Genomic DNA, 20388 nt, shown 5'->3' with positions numbered 1-20388 from the left:
CTTAACCTGTTGAATCTGACACTATATCCAGGTAAATGGTGTTAGAACTGAGTTAAATTGTAGGACACTTAACCCCGCACACTACACACATGTTGGCATTTATTATCAGAACAATTTCATAAACATATCATATTACATACTTTATTCATTTATCTCATCTATTTTTTTGTCTCTTCCACTAGAGTGTAAATTCCATCTGTCCAAGAACCGTTGTCTATTTGGTTCACTACTATTGTCCCCACTGCCTAGAAGAGTGTGTGGTACAGTAGGCCCTCGATAACTATTTATTATAAATATATGTCTTACTAGTAAGGGCCATACTCTAAGAGCATTTTGTTTTACCTTCTATATAGATCTCAGCAGAGGTTGAATCTGTCCCATAGATGTTAGAAGCAAAGCAGGAATAGCGTCCTGTGTCTTCCTCAAAGGCTTCAGCAATGGTCAGTGAATGCAGATTTCCTGCCTGGGCGATATGAATGTCTGGCGAATTTTCAAGCTCCTTGCCTTCACAGTACCACCTGTGAGGAAGGGAATATTACACATGACTGAAGTGTGAAATTGCATAGATGCTTCAGATGTTCCCTAAGAAGAAAACTGTGACAATTTAGAATCAGAACATTAAATGGTATTTAGAAAATGGCTCCTATTAAGAATTACACAACTGAGAGAAGATGGATTAGAAAGCAAATATAGCCAACCACAAGGAGCAGAGTCTTTGATGTGGAGATTGGCTTCTCCTAAAAAGATGTATAGCTTTCTATACTATGCATTAAGTAAGTGCTACTTTGTTTATTTGGAGAGAATCTAAGATACTAAAAGATCATGACATTGGCATGTCTGAGTGGCTCAGTTGGTTAAGCATCTGACTCTTGATTTCAGTTCAGGTCATGATCTCATAGTTAGTGAGTTCGAGCCTCATGTTGGGCTCTATGTTGACAGCACAGAGCCTGCTTCGAATTCTTTTTCTCTCCTCGCCCCACCCCATCCCTCCTCTGTTTCTGCACACGCTCTCTCTCAGAATAAATAAATAAACATTAAAAAAATTAAAAACAAATAAACAAAAATTTTTAAAAAGTTCATGAGGTTGAGTGTACTCATTCCCTACTATGAAATTGCATCTAACTTAGCTAAATGAAAATTATTTAGTTCAGTTACTTGAATCATCGGAGTAAAGAGGATGGGTCACATTCTTCAGTAGTGGTCCAATTTTGACAAATGACCTAAGTTAAGTAAGTTTCTATAGGTTATGATATTTTATTTTGATTCTATATATTTGAAGTTAGAAATTTTTATTATAGTTTTTTTGGCTAAAAGTTTACATAAAATAATACATAAAATAATGTTTAAAATGTGGAGGTACATAGTAAGAGAAAAAGACATCAAAACTACACAAATAGGTAGGCCTGAGTGGTGCAGTCAGTTGAGTGTCCGACTCTTGATTTGGGGTCAGGTCATGATCCCAGGGTTGTAGGATCAAGCCCTGCCTTAGGCTCTGTGCTGTTTGTGATTCTCTCTGTCTCCCTCTGCCCCTCTCCCCTGTTCTCACTTTCTCTTTTTAAAATTAAAAAAAAAAAACACAACTACACAGAAATACAATATCTCATGTAACACGTTGGCAAAAGTCTAAACGTTTGATGACTCATCCATTGTTAGGAACGTAAAATGGTGCAGCCCTTATGAAATCAATACAGCAATATCTGCCAAAATTACAGATGCATTTATCTTTTGACCCAACAATCCCACTTGTGGGAATCTATCATATAGATACACTTGCATGCATACAAAATGACAAACATTCAGGTTACTAATTTAAATAGTGAAAGATTGGGGCACCTGAGTGGTTCAGTCAGTTAAGCATCTGACTCTTGGTTTCAGCTCAGGTCATGATCTCACGGTTTGTGAGCTCGAGCCTCACACTGGGCTCCACAATGACAGTGTGGAGTCTGCTTGGGATTCTCTGTCTCCCTCTCTCTCTACCCCTTCCCTGCTTGCTCTCTCTCTCTTTCAAAATAAATAAACATTTAAAAAAATTGTGAAAAGAGCCCCTGGGTGGCTCAGTCGGTTGAGTGTCCAACTTCAGCTCAGGTCATGATCTTGTGGTTTGTGAGTTAGAGCCCCGCGTTGGGCTCTGTGCTGACAGTTCAGAGCCTGGAGCCTGCTTCGGATTCTGTGTCTTCCTCTCTCTCTGCCCCTCCCCCACTCACGCTCTGTCTCTCTCTCTCCTTCAAAAATAAATAAACATTAAAAAAAATTTTTTTTAATTGTGAAAGATTGGAAACCATCTAAGTGTCCATCCTTACACTTAGGAGACTCATGAAATAAACTATGGTACAGCCACATAATGGAACACTATGCAGCTATAGAAAGAGTTGGAGAAAGATCACTATGCATTGATATGGAAAGAATTCCAAGATATATAGTTAAAATTTTAACAAGAAGCTACAGAATAGTGAATATGGAGTGTTTATGTAAAAAATGTGGGTTGTTATGGGTTGAATTATTTTCCCCCAAAGGCTGTGTTGAAGTCCTAAGCACCAGTATTTGGGAAAATGACCTTATTTGCAAATAGAGTCTTTGCAGACATAATCAAGTTACAATGAAATTACTAGGTTAGGCAGTAATCTAGCATGAAGGAGGTTCTTTAAGAAGAGGAAAACCCTATGAGAAGGCAGAGACACACAGAGAGAATGGCATGTGATGGCAGAGGCAGGGATTGGCATGATGCAGCTGCAGGTCAAGGAATGCCAGGGATTGACAGCCACCTCCATAAGCTGGAAGAGACAAGAAAGGAGTCTGCCCAGAGTCTCAAAGAGAGCATGGCCCTGGTGACACTTTGGTTTTGGACTTCTAACCTCTAGAACTGTGAGAGTTTATTTCATCCAGTTTGTGGAACTTTGTTACAGTGGCCCGAGGAAACTAACACAGGGGGCAAAAATAAGATACAGTCATGTTGTTTGCATTTACATAAAGAAAACTGGAAAGATTGAAATGAAAATCTAAAGTGGTTCCCTATTGAGAATGAGGGGAAATAAGGTGGATGAAGACAGATAGGAGTGAGATATCTCAGTGTACCCCTTTTTATATTGTTTTCATTTTTTGAAATAATTATTAATTAACATCATAATAAAAAGTAGTTAGGTGGAGGGGTGTTACCATTATTCAGAAATTAAAGGAGTCCAGGCAATTGCTAATCTAGACTGTAATTCTAACCATTCAGTGTTTTAATCCCTCCCTCCAACCATGAATAAAGCAATTCCAAATCAAATTTGCCCATTCAACTACTTCTCAACAGTCAAGATTTTCTCTACTCTTCCATAAATATGTCATATTTACCTCAACATTCAAGTCTCTGCTCATGTTTTCCTATCTGAGATTCTCTTTTTCTGCTTTTCAGCTACTGCACATATACCTCATCTATCAGTTTGGCTCAGATATCACCTCCTTTACAGAAAACGTTTTACCATTGATTCTCAATGATTGTTATTTTTTCTAACTTCACTTAAAAAAACCTGTACTATGTCATGCAAGGCTTGATTATACACTGTCTTTTATTATTCTCTATTCTGGGGATTTGTCTTGTCCCACAAATGTCACTGGATTGGCAATTCTTTGAAGGTAAGTACAGTGCTTTATATGCTCTTGCAGCATGCACAGAGAATATAAAGTCTTCTGTGTTCTCTCCTTTGGCCATCTTATCTCATCCCATAGTTTCAATTAATCACCTCTATTTGGGATTACATCCAAATGTGATTTTCCCAGCTCTGACTTCTAGATACCTTCTCCTGCCACTCTCCCTTCACTATGTTCCAACCACACTGTGTTTTTTTTTTTCTACTCTGTGAACATATTAAACTATTCTCCATGTTAGAAATTTTGTTCTTTCTGAAATCCTCTTCCCAAGATCTCTACAAAGATAGGTCCTTCTCATCCATTGAGGCCTCAGCTCAAGTGTTATCTTAACCTTAGAGAGGCCTTTCCTGACCCTCTTCCTAATGTAGCCACCTTAACCTCAGATACTCTATCATGCTATACTATTTTGTTATCTTTACAGTACTTATTATCTGAAACTGTCTTATATACTTGTTCACTTTGCCATTGTTTGCTCCACTGTAAAGTCCATGACAGGACCTTATTAGTCTTATTCACCAATGCCCTTGTGCATGGTAGGTATTCAGAAAATAACTGTTGGATTTGTTGAAAGACCAAATGATGGAAAGGATTGATAGTTAATATTTTATAAGAATTTTATTACTAGCTTCATCAATTCTATGCCAGTTTTTGATCTCTTGTGACAGTAGCAGTATATGTCATTGCTGAAATGGGTCCATAAATCTCCCAAGCCATCGATCTCAGTAATACCCTGAGGAGCTTGTATGAACTGATCCTCAGAGCATGCGTAGTTTAAATACAAACAGTGAGCATCCAGTCAAACTAGACGTATTAAGCACGTGTGTTTATCTTTACTCCCCTCTTGAAATGCCCCTAAAATGAGGATAAAGGAATTTTTAAAAGGTATAAAAGTACAAGAACCAAAAGAATGAGAAGGGAGACAAGAGCAGACCTGAGACCCCACAAATTTCTGGAAGGTGGAAAGCAAATTGAGGAGCCGAGAGAGTTGAAAAATCTGAAAATCAAGTGCCTGTTTGGGGATGTCAATGAAAGAAGCCAATTTTTGCTGCAGAACCCCTACCAAGTTTCAGAATTTGGAAATACAACTTTGGAGTGTGGAAACAGCCTAATAATGGGGAAAAGACACAGAGCTTAAAATAGGGTGACTGATTTCAAGTTTGGGAAATAAGCATTGAGATCCCCATGGCAGGTCACATCCTCTATTCTGAGCAGTAAGGGGATGCCCAGGGGTGAAGGCTGAGTCACTGGCTGCATAAGCACCTGCTTCATATTGGAACAAGGAGAAGGGATTCTGGAGAGATTTCTCTACAGAGAAACAAATAGGCCTTGTGGCTCAACTGAATGAAACAGAATATTTAGGAGACATTTTACAAATATATTGGAGAATTGAGACAAATTTGTGATAGGACTGCTGAACTAAGCACATAACAACAACAATGACAACAACAACAACAACAGCAACAACAACAGCAACAACAAGACAGTAATCCACTCCAGCTTCAAAAAAAGAAAAAGGTTGTACAAGCAAGGAGACATCCATTTTACCCTACTTGTATTGTCAGTGAATAATACTTACCTAGTAACAACAAGGTAAACATGAAATATTTTTTAAAAACAACAGTGTGATATGATTATATAGAGACAACGAGGGGGAAAAGGTGCTGGGTTAGTAAAGACCAGACAAGAGTGGTGCAAGCATATTACAGTGGTTCTCAAAGTATAGTTCACTTTCTGCGAAGACAAAGCTACGTTTATATAATACTAAAATATTGTTTGCCTTTTCACTGTGTTGACATTTACACTGATGGTGCAAAAGCCACAGTGAGTAGAATTGCTGGTGCAGGCGCAAGTTAAGGCACTGCCAAAAGTTGACTTGTGGTCACTGTGTTTCTCAGTTCCACACTTGCAGTTAAAAAAAAATTCAGTTTCACTTACAAATGTCCTTGTTGAAGCAGTACAAATCATGCCCTTTATTAAATCTCAACCTTGAGTTTACATCTTTTCAACATTGTAGGTGGCGAAATGGGAAATAGCAGAAAGCATTACTACTGGATATGGAAGAGCACTGGTGTGATTTTTTTGAGTTGAACTGAGCATTAAATGCATGAAACAATAGTTGAACTTGAAACAACTGGCAAATTATGATTATTCAGACCTGGGTATCTGGCAAATGTTTTCTCACAAATGAATGAAATAAGCCTGTTGTTTGCGGTGAAAAGATAACCAATACCCTTGTTGCCAATGAAAAAAAATATTGGAGCTTTCAAGGAAAAATTAAAGTTTTGAAAACTTGTATCTCTCATCATAAATTTAGGGCTTCCCAATATATAAAGGCTTTTTGATGAAATCAAATGATGATATTAACAGGTGTGTTTTTTTAATATTAGATAATAAAATGTGTCAACATTCAGAAGATGGGCATTACTCATTTTCCAAATTACCAATGCATGGTATTATCTGTTCAAACTTCAGGATGGACAAAGGGTTTTAGTAAAGTGGAGTACAAAAGTTCATTGGTTAAAAAAACCCAAAAAACACCAACACAAAAGTTCACTGGTGTGGTTTCAGATTTCACACTGCAACTATGCTTTAAGAAACTACTGCTAACTGAATTTTGATGTAGTACCAAATAGGAATATCCATGTTACTTGAAAGGCTATTGAAATATTCCTCCTGTTTCCAATTACATATCTCTGTAAGATCAGATTTTAAAAGTTTACTTCAACCCAAACAACATATTACAACAAACTGAATGCAGATGCAAATATGAGACTCTAGCTGTCTTCTATTAAGCCAGACATTAAAGAGATTTGCAAAAAATGAACAACGATGTCACTCTTCTCACTAAAAAATTTTTTGGGAAGTTATTTTTCATAAAATTATTGTGATTTTTTATTTCTGAGAAGGGAATGAGGGGCAGAGAGAGAGGGAGACAGAGGATCCCAAGCAGGCTCTGTGCTGATACGGGGCTGGATCTCACGACTGTGAAATCATGACCTGAGCCGAAATCAAGAGTTGGACACTTGACCGACTGAGCCACACAGGCACCCCTCAAAATTACTTACGTTTACATGTTCATTATTGTTATTTAAAAATGAATAAGAAACAACTATTTAAAAAATTCCTGTTTTATTTCTAATATGATAAATATAGATGTAACTTATAAACACAAAACCTCTTTTGGGCCTCAATAACTTTTAAGATTGTAAAGGGGTCCTGAGAACAAAAAAATTGAAAACTACTGGCATTTTATTTAGAAATCTAGAGGTAAATAAATAGGAAACTGCAAAGCGAGGTGAAATGGTTCTATTCTTTAATATTGTTTGACTTTTTAAGCAATGTACCTGTATTAATTTGACAAAGCAAACAGAAATAACTATTCAAAACAAATAAACAAATATCTTCCCTTATATAAACATTATAAGGTTATCTCATTTCTTTAGTTAATGTTGTTCTTCCTTACCAAAATGAGAGTGGAAACATCTAGAGCAATTGGACAGCCAGAAGTCAATAAGTGAAATGATTCAAATACCCAAACTCCCTGTCAGAAACGTTTTTGTTCTTACTCAGATGGCAGGATAGCTTCAGCCAGTCCCACAGAACAATCAGTAACCGTCACTCTGACTTTAATACCATGACCCACTCAGAAATAATGTGCTGGTCAGGATGCCTTCAAAAAAGTATTAAAATTTACTTGGCTATCCTGAAGACTTCTGAGGGTAAGAAGGAAACACACGATCTTCAAACATCTATCCACGTTAGGGAATGTTTTCACAGAAGTGCCCTGCCCAAGGTGCACGTTTTAGAATGCCAAATCCTCATGACACTTACAGGAGGACAGGAGTGCCAGACGTGATTCATGGCTTAACAGAAATGAGTCAGTGATCTGGGAAAATAAGGCAGGTCCAAATGAAAAAGAAGGACCCAGTTTTAAAGCACTAAGCGTAGCTTGCCAGATCTGCTAATTTGGCTAGCTACCAAGCCTCGGAATGAAAACGCTGAAGAGACACGTTTTCAGATTTAACTGGATTTTTGGTTACTGCTGTTAGGTTACTATTTTATCAAAAATATGGCTTGGATAAATGTTATGACTCATTGCTTTAGCACATTAATGACTTCTAAACGTAATTTGAATGTGTTATTCTGACTCACCAGCAATAATGCTCATTAAAAGAATGATTACTCAGAACATTTCTTTAGCCCTGCCCCAGCCCTTCCAATGTCCCTGTCCTACCTCCTATAATTCCCTTTTCATGTTTGTTTCCTTTACTTATAATTATACATTGATTTGTAGGTTTGTTTGTTTAATATTGCTCTCCCTTACTGCTCTACCTTACTATGGTAAACACCATAGGGCAGAGATAGTCATGTTTGTTTTGTTTATCATTTGTTTATCTGGTTCCTAGCACAGTGTATGGCACATCACAGCTATTCCAAAAAACTGTTTGCTGTATGGATGTTAAATGAATAAATTCAAATTAGGATTATTATAGCCTCAAGTCTGTTTTGTTTTCATTTTTCAAGAAGGCTTGGGGGCTAGAAAATAACTTTCTTTGAATTGCCTTAAACCAGCTTTGCCTAACAATGCCTGATCGCTTATGTGAAATGTACAGGGCCTAAAATAGACAATAGGTAGTATGTTTACTTCATGACATCCTCAGCTCTCTCCATGCATCAGAGTGACTCTTCCCTAGACAGACTGCATTGGACTCTGGAATATATGGGACAATAAGATAATTGTAGACGTTTCCTAACAAAACTCCAAGTTTTGTTGGATTTTGTGACACAAACTGATGTTTTGTATGTCCTGTTTGCTACTGAGTTAACAAATTTAAGTGTTTATGACCAATGGCTGTATTTCAGTCATTGGGAGTACAAGGGGAGGATATGTTTATGCTTGAAATTTTATTAAAATTTATTAAGTTCTTCCAGGTGGAAAATTCTTGGTAACTTAAGAAAAACGTAAATAAGCAGTTGATTAACATCAAGATATCAAGACCACTTCTTACCACATAACCAATTTTAATAATAAAAGTGAGGATTGGGGTGCCTGGGTGGCTCAGTTGGCTGGGCGACCAACTTTGGCTCAGGTCATGATCTCGCAGTTCCTGAGTTCAAGCCCCACGTCAGGCTCTGTGCAGACAGCTCAGAGCCTGGAGCCTGCTTCAGATTCTGTGTCTCCCTCTCTCTATGCCCCTCCCCTGCTCATGCTCTCTCTCTCTCTCTCTCTCTCTCTCTCTCTCTCTCTCTCAGAAATAAATAAATATTTAAAAAATTAGAAAAAATAAAAGTGAGGATTAATAAAGTGAAAATGAACACAAACCCTAAAATAATTTTTTAAAGGACATTACTTTGGACAGGGCTGACTAGAGACTTTTTATTGTCTGCTTCTAGAATTCTTACCTTTTCTTTCTCTCATAGTACTTGTTACTACATTACTATACAATTTACTTATTTATTGAATTTACTGTTTATCGTCTATATCCCTCATGTCAAGTAGAATAGAATTTGGCAGGAAACTTTGTTTTATTTACTAATGAATTTCAACTGCCTGGAATAGTTCCTGATGTATAGTGAGTGCTGAATGGATTTTTATTGAATGAATGAACAAATGAACATATTGAATTTTCTAGTTCTGTTGATGCAAGGTACTTGAATCTTTCTACTGTTATATATTTTAAAGTATCATTTTTTTCCCCCTTTCTTCTGTTGACTATGCTAAAATTTTGTTCAGAAGAAATTCTTCTATTTGTTGAATTTGGGACCACTCTGATGGTGTTGATTTTGTTTATCCTAAGAATTCAAGTTTGGCTTAACATTATGAAATCACTATTCTTTACTATATCAAAAGAATAAAGGGGAAAAGTCAGATAATGATCTCAATAGATGCAGAAAAATGTTTTATAAAATCCAACATCCATTCATGATTTAAAAAAATCTTAATTTTCCTAAACAAAAGAAACTTAAAACAAAATCTTATGTAGTGGTGAAAAATGGAAAGTATTCCCTTTAAGATTATAAATAAGACTAGAATACCCAGTGTCACCATTTCTTTTTAACATTGTAGAGAAGGGCTTAGCTAGTTCCATAAGTCAAGAAAATGAAATATAAGACACAAGATTGGAAAGGAAGAATACCCTCTCCCCCCAAAATTTATAGAAAATCTCTAGAATGTAGCAAGTTTACATTGGTTAGAAAACCAATGTACAAAGTCGATTGCATATCTATATATAACAAATATAGAATCTAGTTTTTTAAAAACCTATCACTTATACATCATGAAAATGAGGTACTTATCAATAAATCTAGCCAAGGATTTGTAAGACTCAGAGAAAAAATTATTCAGGCTTAATATTAGGTAACCTAAATAGATGGAGAAATATACTATACTATGATCCTGAATATGAAGCCTCAATATTTTAAAGATGTCAAATTCTTCCTAAATTGGTCTCCAGATTCAATGCAATCCCCAAAATCTTAATAAATTAAAAAAATTCTTATGGAATTTGAAAAGATGATTCTAAAATTTATATTGTAGAGCAAAAGGTCAAGAAGAGCTAAAAATTCTTAAAATGAAAAGGCTGGAAATAAAAATGATGAAAACTCTATTGCAATGCAGTAAATAAACCACAGAAAAAGAATAGAAAGCCCTGAGCTAGCTCCACATGTTTATGGAATTTTGACCTACGATGGAGCTGGCATTATAGATTAGTGGGGGGACGATATACTTTTCAATAAACTAGAGATTAAACAGTTGGTTATCCAATCTAAAAATAAAAATAATTAATAAAAATAACCTAAAAATAATCTGAAATGGATTCTCTGCTTCATACCATACACAAAATCACCTTTAAATGGATTAAAAACTTAAATGTGAAATACATGATTATAAAACTTTTAGAAGACAATATACAAGAATATCTTACTTTGAGGTTAGAAAAAAAATTTTTTTTAATATTTTAATGTTTATTTTTGAGAGAGAGACAGACAGACAGAGAGTGAATGGGAGAGAGGCAGAGAGAGAGAGGGAGAGAGACACAGAATCTGAAACAGACTTTAGTCTCTGAGCTGTCAGCACAGAGCCCAATGAGGGGCTCCAACTCAGGAATAGCGAGATCATGACCTAGGCTGAAGTTGGACGCTTAACCAACTGAGTCACCCATGCGCCACTTAGGAAAAATTTCTTAAGCTAGCATACTATAAAAACCAAAGCCACAGGGGCACCTAGGTGGCTCAGTTGATTGAGTGTCTGACGTTGGCTCAGGTCATGATCTCACAGTCAGTGGCTTCAAGCCCTGAGTTGGCTTTGCGCTGACAGTATGGAGCCTGCTTCAGATTCTCTTTTTTCTCTCTCTCTCCACCCCTCCCCTGTTCTCTCTCTCTCTTTCAAAAATAAACATTAGAAAACCATAAGAAATGTAATTAATTTTATACTAAAGTTAAAAATATCTAATTATGAAAGATACCATAGAGAAAAGATAAAAGCCAGTCAAACCCAGAGAGGATGTTTTCATAACACATATGACATATGATTAGTATCTTAATCAGATTTTTTAAAAGTCTTACAAGTCAATAAGAAAAAACAAACAAACAAATTGATAGAAACATGAAAGATATAAAGAGGCCCTTCGTAGAAGTGAACACTGAATGGTCAATAGACATGCTTTTAAAAATCTCAACTTCATTAAAACCTGTGGAAATGAAAATGAAAATTACAATATACCATTTCATACCTATCCGACTGGCAAAAATTTAAGTCTGATAATACGCATATTGTCAATGATATAGGACAACCAGAACTGTTATGCGATGTTGGTGGGAATGTAAGTTGAAACAATTCTTTTGAAAAAAATTTGGTATTACTATGAAGTTGTTGTACATACTCCACCAGCAATTCCATGCCTAGACACACTCATGCACCAGGAGAATATATTAGAGTGTTTATAATAACATTGTTCATATCAGGAAAAATTGTACATCAATAATACAATCTTCTAGCCTTACAGTAAAATGCTATATAGTGATGAAAATGAGTGAATTAGAGTTACATGCAATGTCATGGATATAGTTTTTAGAGAAAAGATTCAAACAGCAGAAGAATATGTATGTTACAATTCCACTTACATAAAAAATACATGTGAATTTCACTAAGATTACTTTTTAAAGCTGTTTATTATAGAAATTTTCGAACAACACAAGTAGAGACGTTGTATAATGAACCACCATACACATATCACTTAGCTTCAACAAATTATCAACAAACGGCAAATGTGTTTCTTTTATATTCTCCATTTTTTCCCGCCTTGAATTATTTTAATGGAAGTCTAGGATTTTGTGTCATTCACCTGTAAATACTTCCATATCAATATTATATAGAGACATAAAGATATGTTGTAAACTACGAAGAAAAACCATTAAGAAAAATTTAAAGAGAGGGGTGCCTGGGTGGCTTAGTCAGTTAAGCATCTGACTCTTGATTTTGGCTGAGGTCATGATCTCATGGTTTGTGGGATCGAGCCCCACATCAGGCTCTGCACTGACAGCGCAGAGCCTGCTTGCGATTCTCTGTCTCTCTATCTCTGCTCCTCCCCGGCTCGCTCTCTCTCTTTCTCTCTCTCTCTCAAAAATAAATAAATAAACATTAAAAAAAGGAAAAATCTAAAGAGAAAACACAAGATTTGATCTCATGGTTATTCTGAGATGGGAGGAAGGGACAGCATTAGGAAGACAGTGGTCTTAAAAATAATGGATATGTGGACACATAGACATCTATGCTATTATTCTTATATTATGCACATATATGTATGTAAATATTCTTCAGTATCTATTCAAAATATACTTTAGAAAACAATTCAGACAATTCAGTCTGGTGATCTTTGTCCACTCTGGGAGTGTATATGAAGTCAAGAGACTGATTAAAGAAAGTTGGTAGGCAAGTAGCAAGGACTTGGAGAGTTTCTGGAGTTTGTGGGGATAGAGAATTTATACCAAACTCTTGCCTCAAAAACATTTAAGGTGAAAGGATATTTAGTATTGCCCAAGAAGGAAGGACAAGGAGAGAGGACTTCAGTGGAAGGAGCCTAAATTTCCAAAGTTTACAAGGGCAAAGATGTCTTCCCATGGGCCAAGCGGACACCACAGAAATTAGCCTGGTTTTCCACCTCAGAACAGATCTTGCCTCAAAGCACCACCAACTAAGGTGAGGTGACTACAATAGAAGTCTGTGAGGAGTGTACTGTTGGAATAAGAACTGAGAAGCAGGTGCTAAAGTGTTACCAAAGAATGCAACATGGGGAAGGTCCCTCCTAGTAAGGATGCCTCTGAAGAAATTGCAAAAATTCTCAGCACGGAGACAAACAGCAGTTTGTTAAAACACAGATGTCTAGGCCTCACTTTCGGAGATCCTGATTCAGTAGGTATAAGGTGGAATCTGCGAATTTGCATATTCACTGAGGTCTCAGATCATGCTGACCCAAAGTGTTCTAGGAGGCTCTCAAAATGTCACCTCTGCCCTTCTCTGGACTTATCCCAAACCATTTCCTCTTCTCTCTTTATGTTCTAGGGATACCAGTTCTTTTAATTCATTAAAGTCAACAACGGTCTTACAAACTCAAGGCCTCCAAATTTGCTATTCCCTCACCCTGAAACACTTTCCCCAAACCCCACTTTGCTGAGCTAACTCCCAGGGATCTTTTATTTCTGAGCTTAAATATCACCTTTTAAGAAAACCTTTCACAGCCTACCCATAAGTTTTTGTGCCTTCACTATATGCACCATGCTTTATAACATTTATCATAATTGTAATTATATAATAATTTTGGTGAATTTTTGTTTATTGTTTGTATAACAGTATATGGCATTTAGTATTGGTTGGATAAATGAGTGAACGAAGGCATCTAGATTTTCCCAAAAGGTAGAATTACGAAAAAGCCCCTAAATAATGTAATATTTCAAAATATTTTTATATTTTTTCACTATGTATCATATATAATTATTTCTAATAATATTTTTGTATTTCCCCTGAATCATTTAAAATATCCTTTGTCTTTATAACTAATTTATTTTCTGAGCACATCACTTGCAGGCCAAGGTCCAGAAGTAGCAATAGGAAAATGAAACAGCCAAAGCAGGCACTGACATCTATAAAGGGTAAATTTGTGTTGCTTCAGAAGGTTGTGTACAAGCAACCATACTTAGTGTGACGCAGCTGTACATTCCTGGGAAAAGAATTTGAAGTCAGGATACAAAAAGGGATCATGGCCATTTGCTGTGAATTCCTGCAGACTCTTTCATCTGTGCATAATGTATGAATGTATTTCATTTTCTAAGACAACTCCTCCAATGAAGCTATGTCCAAAATTAAGCTTTCAAAAACACTACCTTCAGTGATATAGGATCTCACCTCTACAGAACAAGATAATTTCTGCCCAATTAACTTGGAAATCAACAAATATACCAAAGATGATTTTTCAATTTGCTAAACCAGAGTTATAAGAACATGGAAAAAATGCTGATTACACAGATACAAGGTTAGACCTCAGTTGCCAGATATACTTGAACATTTTCTTGCAAAAATGAAAAGGATATTATTCTCCTTGACTGTCATATTCCCATATGGTAAACTGAAATGTCTCATTATTATTTAAATGCATTTTTAAGGAATTCTCTGGATCAAAATCTGTGCCCCTGGATTCTGTGTAGACGACTCAGGAGTTCCAGGCTTCTTCCATCCCAATGCTTTTCGATTTCAAAAGCTCTAATTTTATCTTTCAAAAATATGTGTTTGTAGGGGCACCTGGGTGGCTCAGTAGGTTAAGCCTCCAACTTTGGCTCAGGGCATGATCTCAGGGCTTGTGGGTTCGAGCCCCGTGTTGGGCTCTGTGCTGACAGCTCAGAGCCTGGAGCTGCTTCGGATTCTGTGCCTCCATCTCTCTCTGCCCCAACCCCACTCACACTCTGTCTCTCTGTCTCTCTCTCTCTCAAAAATAAATAAAAGTTAAAAAAAATTTTTAACAGAGACAGAACACGAGTGGGGGAGGGGCAGAGAGGCGGAGAGACACAAAATCCCCAGCAGGCTCCAGGCTCTGAGCTGTCAGCACAGAGCTCGATGTGGGGCTCAAACCCAGAAACCGTGAGATCATGACCTGAGCAAAGTCAGACGCTTAACCGACTGAGTCACCCAGGCTCCCCCCCGCCACCCAAATTTTTTAAAATATGTGTTTGCGTGTGTGTGTGTGTGTGTGTGTGTGTGTGTGTGTGTGTTGGAATAACATGTAACAGATTCATTGTGGGGAGAAAAGTGGGAGGAGGAGTTACTGCTAGAAGAAGATTGGAAAACACTACTCCAGTCTGGCACTAGTGGAAGTTAGTTCCAAGTGTTACCTGCTTATATATAGTCCCTTTGTAATTACAGAGATATTGTGTCCAGATTTCCCAGTGTCCAGGTCATTCCTTGGAATGTCTCCAGTTCCACTACCCTCCCATTTGACCTTCAGTCCTGCATTTCCAGCTGCCTATTTGGATATCATCTCTCAGTCTCCTCATACTCAAATTATTAACCTCCGCCATAAATCAGCCACCTCTTCCATTTTCTTAGCCCTTGCCAATGACCCCATTATAATCTCAGGTACCCGTCTTCAAGCACGTGGAGTAGCATTTTTTACTCATCCTTCCTATCCAGTAGTCACCAAGTTTGGTTTTATTTCTTTTCTTCTAAATCTTGCTCGCTTGCATTTTTCTCTGCTTTCCCATTGCCCCCATTCAAATCTGATCAGAGCATCTGATGCCTGGGCTACCTTCCTCAGCTTCCTAATTGGCCTCTTGACTCCATTCTTTTCAAGTCTAACTCATTCTTCCAGACTAATGCTACTTAAATGCCCCCTTTCATCTTGGTACTTCCCTATACATAACATTAAATCGTTTCCAGGCGGTTTTGAAACCAAGTCTGAACTATTCTGCTTTGCTTTCAAGGTTCTGCAAAATCATCTGGCTCTACTCTCTTTTCAAATTAGGTCAGTCTCCTCCCTGTCATATAAAAATATTACTACTCCAGCATCGGTGCCTTTATGTAAACATGTAAGTTGACCTGGTCTAAAAGGACCCATCCCTCTGCCTACTTCTTCGATCTTCCTCTCATCTTTGCTCATCTGTTACCCATGTTCTTCACATAGTCAAGTACTTGCAGTTCCTTGAAAACACTTGTCTCTAGGCCTTTGCACTTGCTTCCTCCTCCACTGATGGTCTCCTCAAACTAAAGAGACACCTCCTGTGTGAATGCTTCCTTTATCCTGCACTCCAGGTAAAATAATCACATCTTCCTTGAAGCCTCTATGGCATTCTACACATACTTCTGTCATAGACTTTATCACACAATATTGCAATGTTTTGATTACATGGTTGCCCGATTGCTCTTTTAGATTGTGAGCTACCCTCTCAGAATAGTTTTAGACTTGGTTTCAAAACAAGGTCCTTGACCTCCCATAGCTCACAGTTGTTTTGTACTCCCAGTGAGTCACTTTAGTAATTCAATAGGTATTTGTTGAATGAATGAATAAATGAGTAGATTTCTTCCTAAATCCTCTCGCTCCTTCTCACCTTAGATGTCTGAAGCCTTCTTTGATCTTTCTAGTCTTCCATCCCTTCTCTGAAGCCTGATAGTTCTTATGGTTTCTTACTGTAAACATTTGGATGATCTTTTAAAACTGAATCACAAGCTCCTTGAGGGCAGGGACAAATCTTATATTGTCTCTGTCATTGCAGTGAACACAGTGCAGAGCACATAGTAAAAGCTAAATATATATTTTTCCAATTACAGTTATATAAATTGTGGACTTAGGAAAATAATGATTGCTAATAGTTAACCTGGAAAATTCTAAACTTTTTTCAATATAATTGCAGTCATACAATGAAGTGCTAATTCATTCGGAAACTATTTAGTGAATACCTAGGAATTTCCCGGCACCAAACCAGTGGTTGAGATACAGGCATGAATTCAATCAGTAAGAAAATTCTTCCAGGTAAAACTAGTATTGCTACATAGAAGCTGTGTACATTTTTTTTCACTTTTAAGTTTGTAAGTTTGTAATTGGTTAAGTAGTTTTTGAGTGACTGCCAGATAACTTTGTTTTTTGGGGAATGGGTATCTTATAATTCTTCCTGGCTGATTTTTCTCACGGGAGCACTGAATTCTTTTTTTTGTATCTGAGATTGTCATGGTCAAGAAAGAGGGAGAATCAGTTCTGAATGATCTGGTCTAGTTTTTTTGGTTTTTTGTTTTTTTTTTTTTTTTTTGGTCCAACCCATGTTCAAAAAGTAGTGGGTTTAACAGAAAAGTAAGTTGTACATGTACTCTAACTTGAATGCTCCCCAGCTTACTTAGGCCAACCAGATGTCACTGAGTAGTTTCTATCATGGTGCTGTGATGACATCTGACCAGCATTACCAACCAGAATCCTAGAGAGTGTCATCAGGCATGCTTAAGGTAGAAAGGTAGATACTGCTCTGTGTGGTACAATTTCAACCCTTTGCCATATCTTAGGTCAAATGACTCACTCCTGATTTAAATCTAAATTTAGTTTCTTGTTTTCCTGTTTCTTTATGCATTAGTTTACTTAAAATTTCTCAGTGACCACTAAGGGTCTGAAACTGTGCTTGGTGCTCAAGATACACAGAAGAACCACTGCCCTCAAGGAGGTCATTTGGATAACTGGATAGTAGTGTATACACCATTGTAGAAATAATATTTAATATTGCCTTTGAAAAGCAAAATTCAGTATATGAACACATCTTTGGATTAGAATCTCTTGAATCAATATGCAAATACGAATAAAACTATTATTATTAATACTATTACTGTCCCATAATACCTATAGTATGAATACTGTGTAAGAAAAAGACAAGGTCCTGTTTACACACCTAGACTAAATGTTAAATAGTAATTAAGTCATATTCTACTAGTAAATAAATGGTTAGGAAGGCAAAGTGACTGTTACAGGATTCTAAATACCAGTAATTCTCTACAAAAGCAATACACATAAAGCAGTTTATTCATATATTATTACATTATAATATTAGGGTTTGCAAATATCACCCTGGGTTTTGTGAGGCCTGAAGCTCATAAATGTGGAAGATCCCCTTAAAAAATAAAATAAAATTAGACCACAAAGTTAGGAAACGCTTATGCGAATGAGGAGCCCTGAAGCTTAAGCTTCATTTGCTTCAAAGAAAAGCTAACTGGTAGGCACATAAAAGATTAATATCCTCTCTACTCATCAGTCATATTAGGGAAAGACTTGGACTTTAAGGAGAATAGTGTTCATTAAGCTGATATCAAAAAGTTTATAATAAATACAATACATGTAAAATGAATCTTTCAATTGATCTTACTAGGCCAAAGCCTTATTCTATCTTTATTTTATTAATCTTTATTCTATTATTTGGCTTTCTTTAAAGTTAAAAAAATGCCACAGGTATTCATTGAGTATAGATCTTAAATACTTTCTTTTTTTAAGCTTCAGCCTACAGACCTGCGCTATCCAATACCATAGTCACTGGCCACATGTGGTATTGGGCACTTGAAATGTGGCTGGTGCAACCAAGCCTGAATTTCAAATTATATTTAATTTTAATTAAATTTAAAAACTGATACTGAATTCCACTGTTAGGAAATTTTGAACTATGTTTGGAACAACTTGGGTATGTCAAGCTACTTTTTCAACTATAAGTGTTACAAAATCTAGATGCAGATTAAGTATTTCCTAGGAAAATTTAGCAGTCAAATTGAGATGTGCTGTTTATAAGTGTAGAACTCACACTGGATTTTAAAACTCTAGTATGCCAAAAATAAGGTGAAATATTGTATTAATAATTTTTATATTGATTACCTGTTGAAATCATAATATTTTAATATGGTGGTTAAATAATACATAATTATAAAGTTAATTCCACCTGGTTCGTTTTATTTTTTGGAAATCTGGCTACTAGAAAGTTTTAAATTGCACATATGGCTGATATTATATTTCTATTGGAGAGTGCTACGTTAGACTCTTTTTCTCAAAAGGAGTGTATAATTTTTGAAACCACATACTTAAAAGATAGACGTAGGAGGATCCGGGTGGATGGAAAGCAATTACCAAGCATTACTAATGGGACATTTTTACCTTACTTGAGGTGGTGGAATTCCTACCACTATGCAATCCAACTGTACTCTGGTTCCTTCTGGAACTTCTCTGCTCCGTAACTTTTGAGTGAACCGGGGAGGTTGCCCCAGAGGTTCTTCATAGTACAAAGATGAAGGTGAAGACCCAGGGGTGGTGTCTCCACCAGCTGCCTCACTGGCAGCCAGCTCAGCTTCGCGCCTCTTAGCTTCCTGCCGTTCAAGGGCATGATTCACTTCATTATCCCTAGTATCTGCAGGGATAGGGATGGGAACAGAAGATCTTTCTCTTCTTTCTGAGATATCTGATAAACTGGAGCTATTTTCCTGCATAAGTTTGTTTTGAGATTCCAATTTACTCTTGTGGTTTTTGCAGGCACGAGGTCTAATCCTTTTGGAGCTATGGGCTTTGAAAAGGGAAGACAGCTCTTCAATGAAATCGGCAGCCTTATTTAAGAATACTTTTTTGGACTGGGTTTCAGAACTATACTGTGGCCTTTTTGCCTCCTGGGAGCTCTCTCTAGAGCTAGTAGAACCTTGAGAGTTATCCTGACAGCAGTTGGGGTCAAAACTTGATTTAGGTGAGTGTTTCATTTGATCAGATGAAAGGCGTTTTCTAGCTTGAGCATCATCTGCTTTCTCCAAAGGGTCATGATTGATGGCCAATCTTGCCAGATTGACACTTTCATCTAATTCCTCTTGGCTCAGGAAGGCTGAAAGATCTGGAAGGTCATCTTGGCCTCCTCCTCCTTCAGCAGCTCCAGAAGGATTGCCAAAATGGAAAGGGTTGGAGGAAGGTTCTGCTCGACTCCTTTCATTGTTTCCCCGGTGTCTAGTTTCTGCTAAATAACTCTCTCTTAGAAGCTGAGATATGGAAGTAGAAGCTTCTACGCTGTCGTCTTGCATGCTGTTACAAATAATAACAAGAACAGAAGTTTCAGTCATTTCTAAAGAATAACAAGTCTATGTTTATTAGAGCATGATGGATTCTTAAGAACTTAAAGTTTGAAATAAAAAATTGCCTAATTTTGATACTTCTACAAAATTTCCATTGAAGACTTAAAGATTAACCTCAAATTGTAATATGAAGAAGAACTGAATGAGATTTCCCTGTAATATAAAATAAAAGCATGGGTGATAAGCACTGAATTAAATTCTTTAACACAAGTTCAGTTGTGAAAGCTATAATGTAACTATAGTGAGATTAAATGCAATCTCTAAGCATAATTTTGATACCATCTGTAAAGGGCTTGTAGTTATAAAGACCTTTCATACACAGAGATTTGCTCCTTTACCTTGAATGTAATAAAATAATAAAAATGAAAAAGTTTTTCATTTAATTCAGAAAAAACCCTACATAAACTGATATTATCTCCTATTGCTTCAAGACTTTTTCATTCAGCTTCACCCACACTGGTTTCTTATCATTTCTTAAATATTCTAAAGTCACATCTGAAATGCCTCAGAGCATTTGTACTTGCTGTCCCTTATACCTGGAATGCTCTTTCTGACAATGTTATATGACTCATTTCTCACTTCCTTAAATTACCTGGTCATCTATTCTCTCCTCCGTGATTCCTTCTTTATGACTCAACATATGGTGG

At 36.7% G+C, this 20388-nt stretch overlaps 1 protein-coding gene across 1 annotated transcript in view; it reads right to left on the bottom strand.

Annotated features, from left to right (window-relative positions):
- The window catches only part of MYPN (myopalladin), a 75557-nt gene extending 55867 nt beyond the window's left edge, over positions 1-19690 (bottom strand). The window contains exons 1-2 of the mRNA XM_042908369.1: positions 18789-19690; positions 343-518 (exon numbers count right to left, since the gene is read on the bottom strand). Of these exons, the coding sequence (XP_042764303.1) occupies positions 343-518; positions 18789-19690 (1078 nt within the window). The remainder of the gene's footprint in view (positions 1-342; positions 519-18788) is intronic.
- Between the last annotated feature and the right edge of the window lie 698 nt (positions 19691-20388).

The sequence above is a fragment of the Panthera leo genome, chromosome D2 (assembly GCF_018350215.1).
Source record: "Panthera leo isolate Ple1 chromosome D2, P.leo_Ple1_pat1.1, whole genome shotgun sequence".
Lineage (NCBI taxonomy): Eukaryota > Metazoa > Chordata > Mammalia > Carnivora > Felidae > Panthera > Panthera leo.
This window is presented reverse-complemented; position numbering and strand designations above follow the sequence as displayed.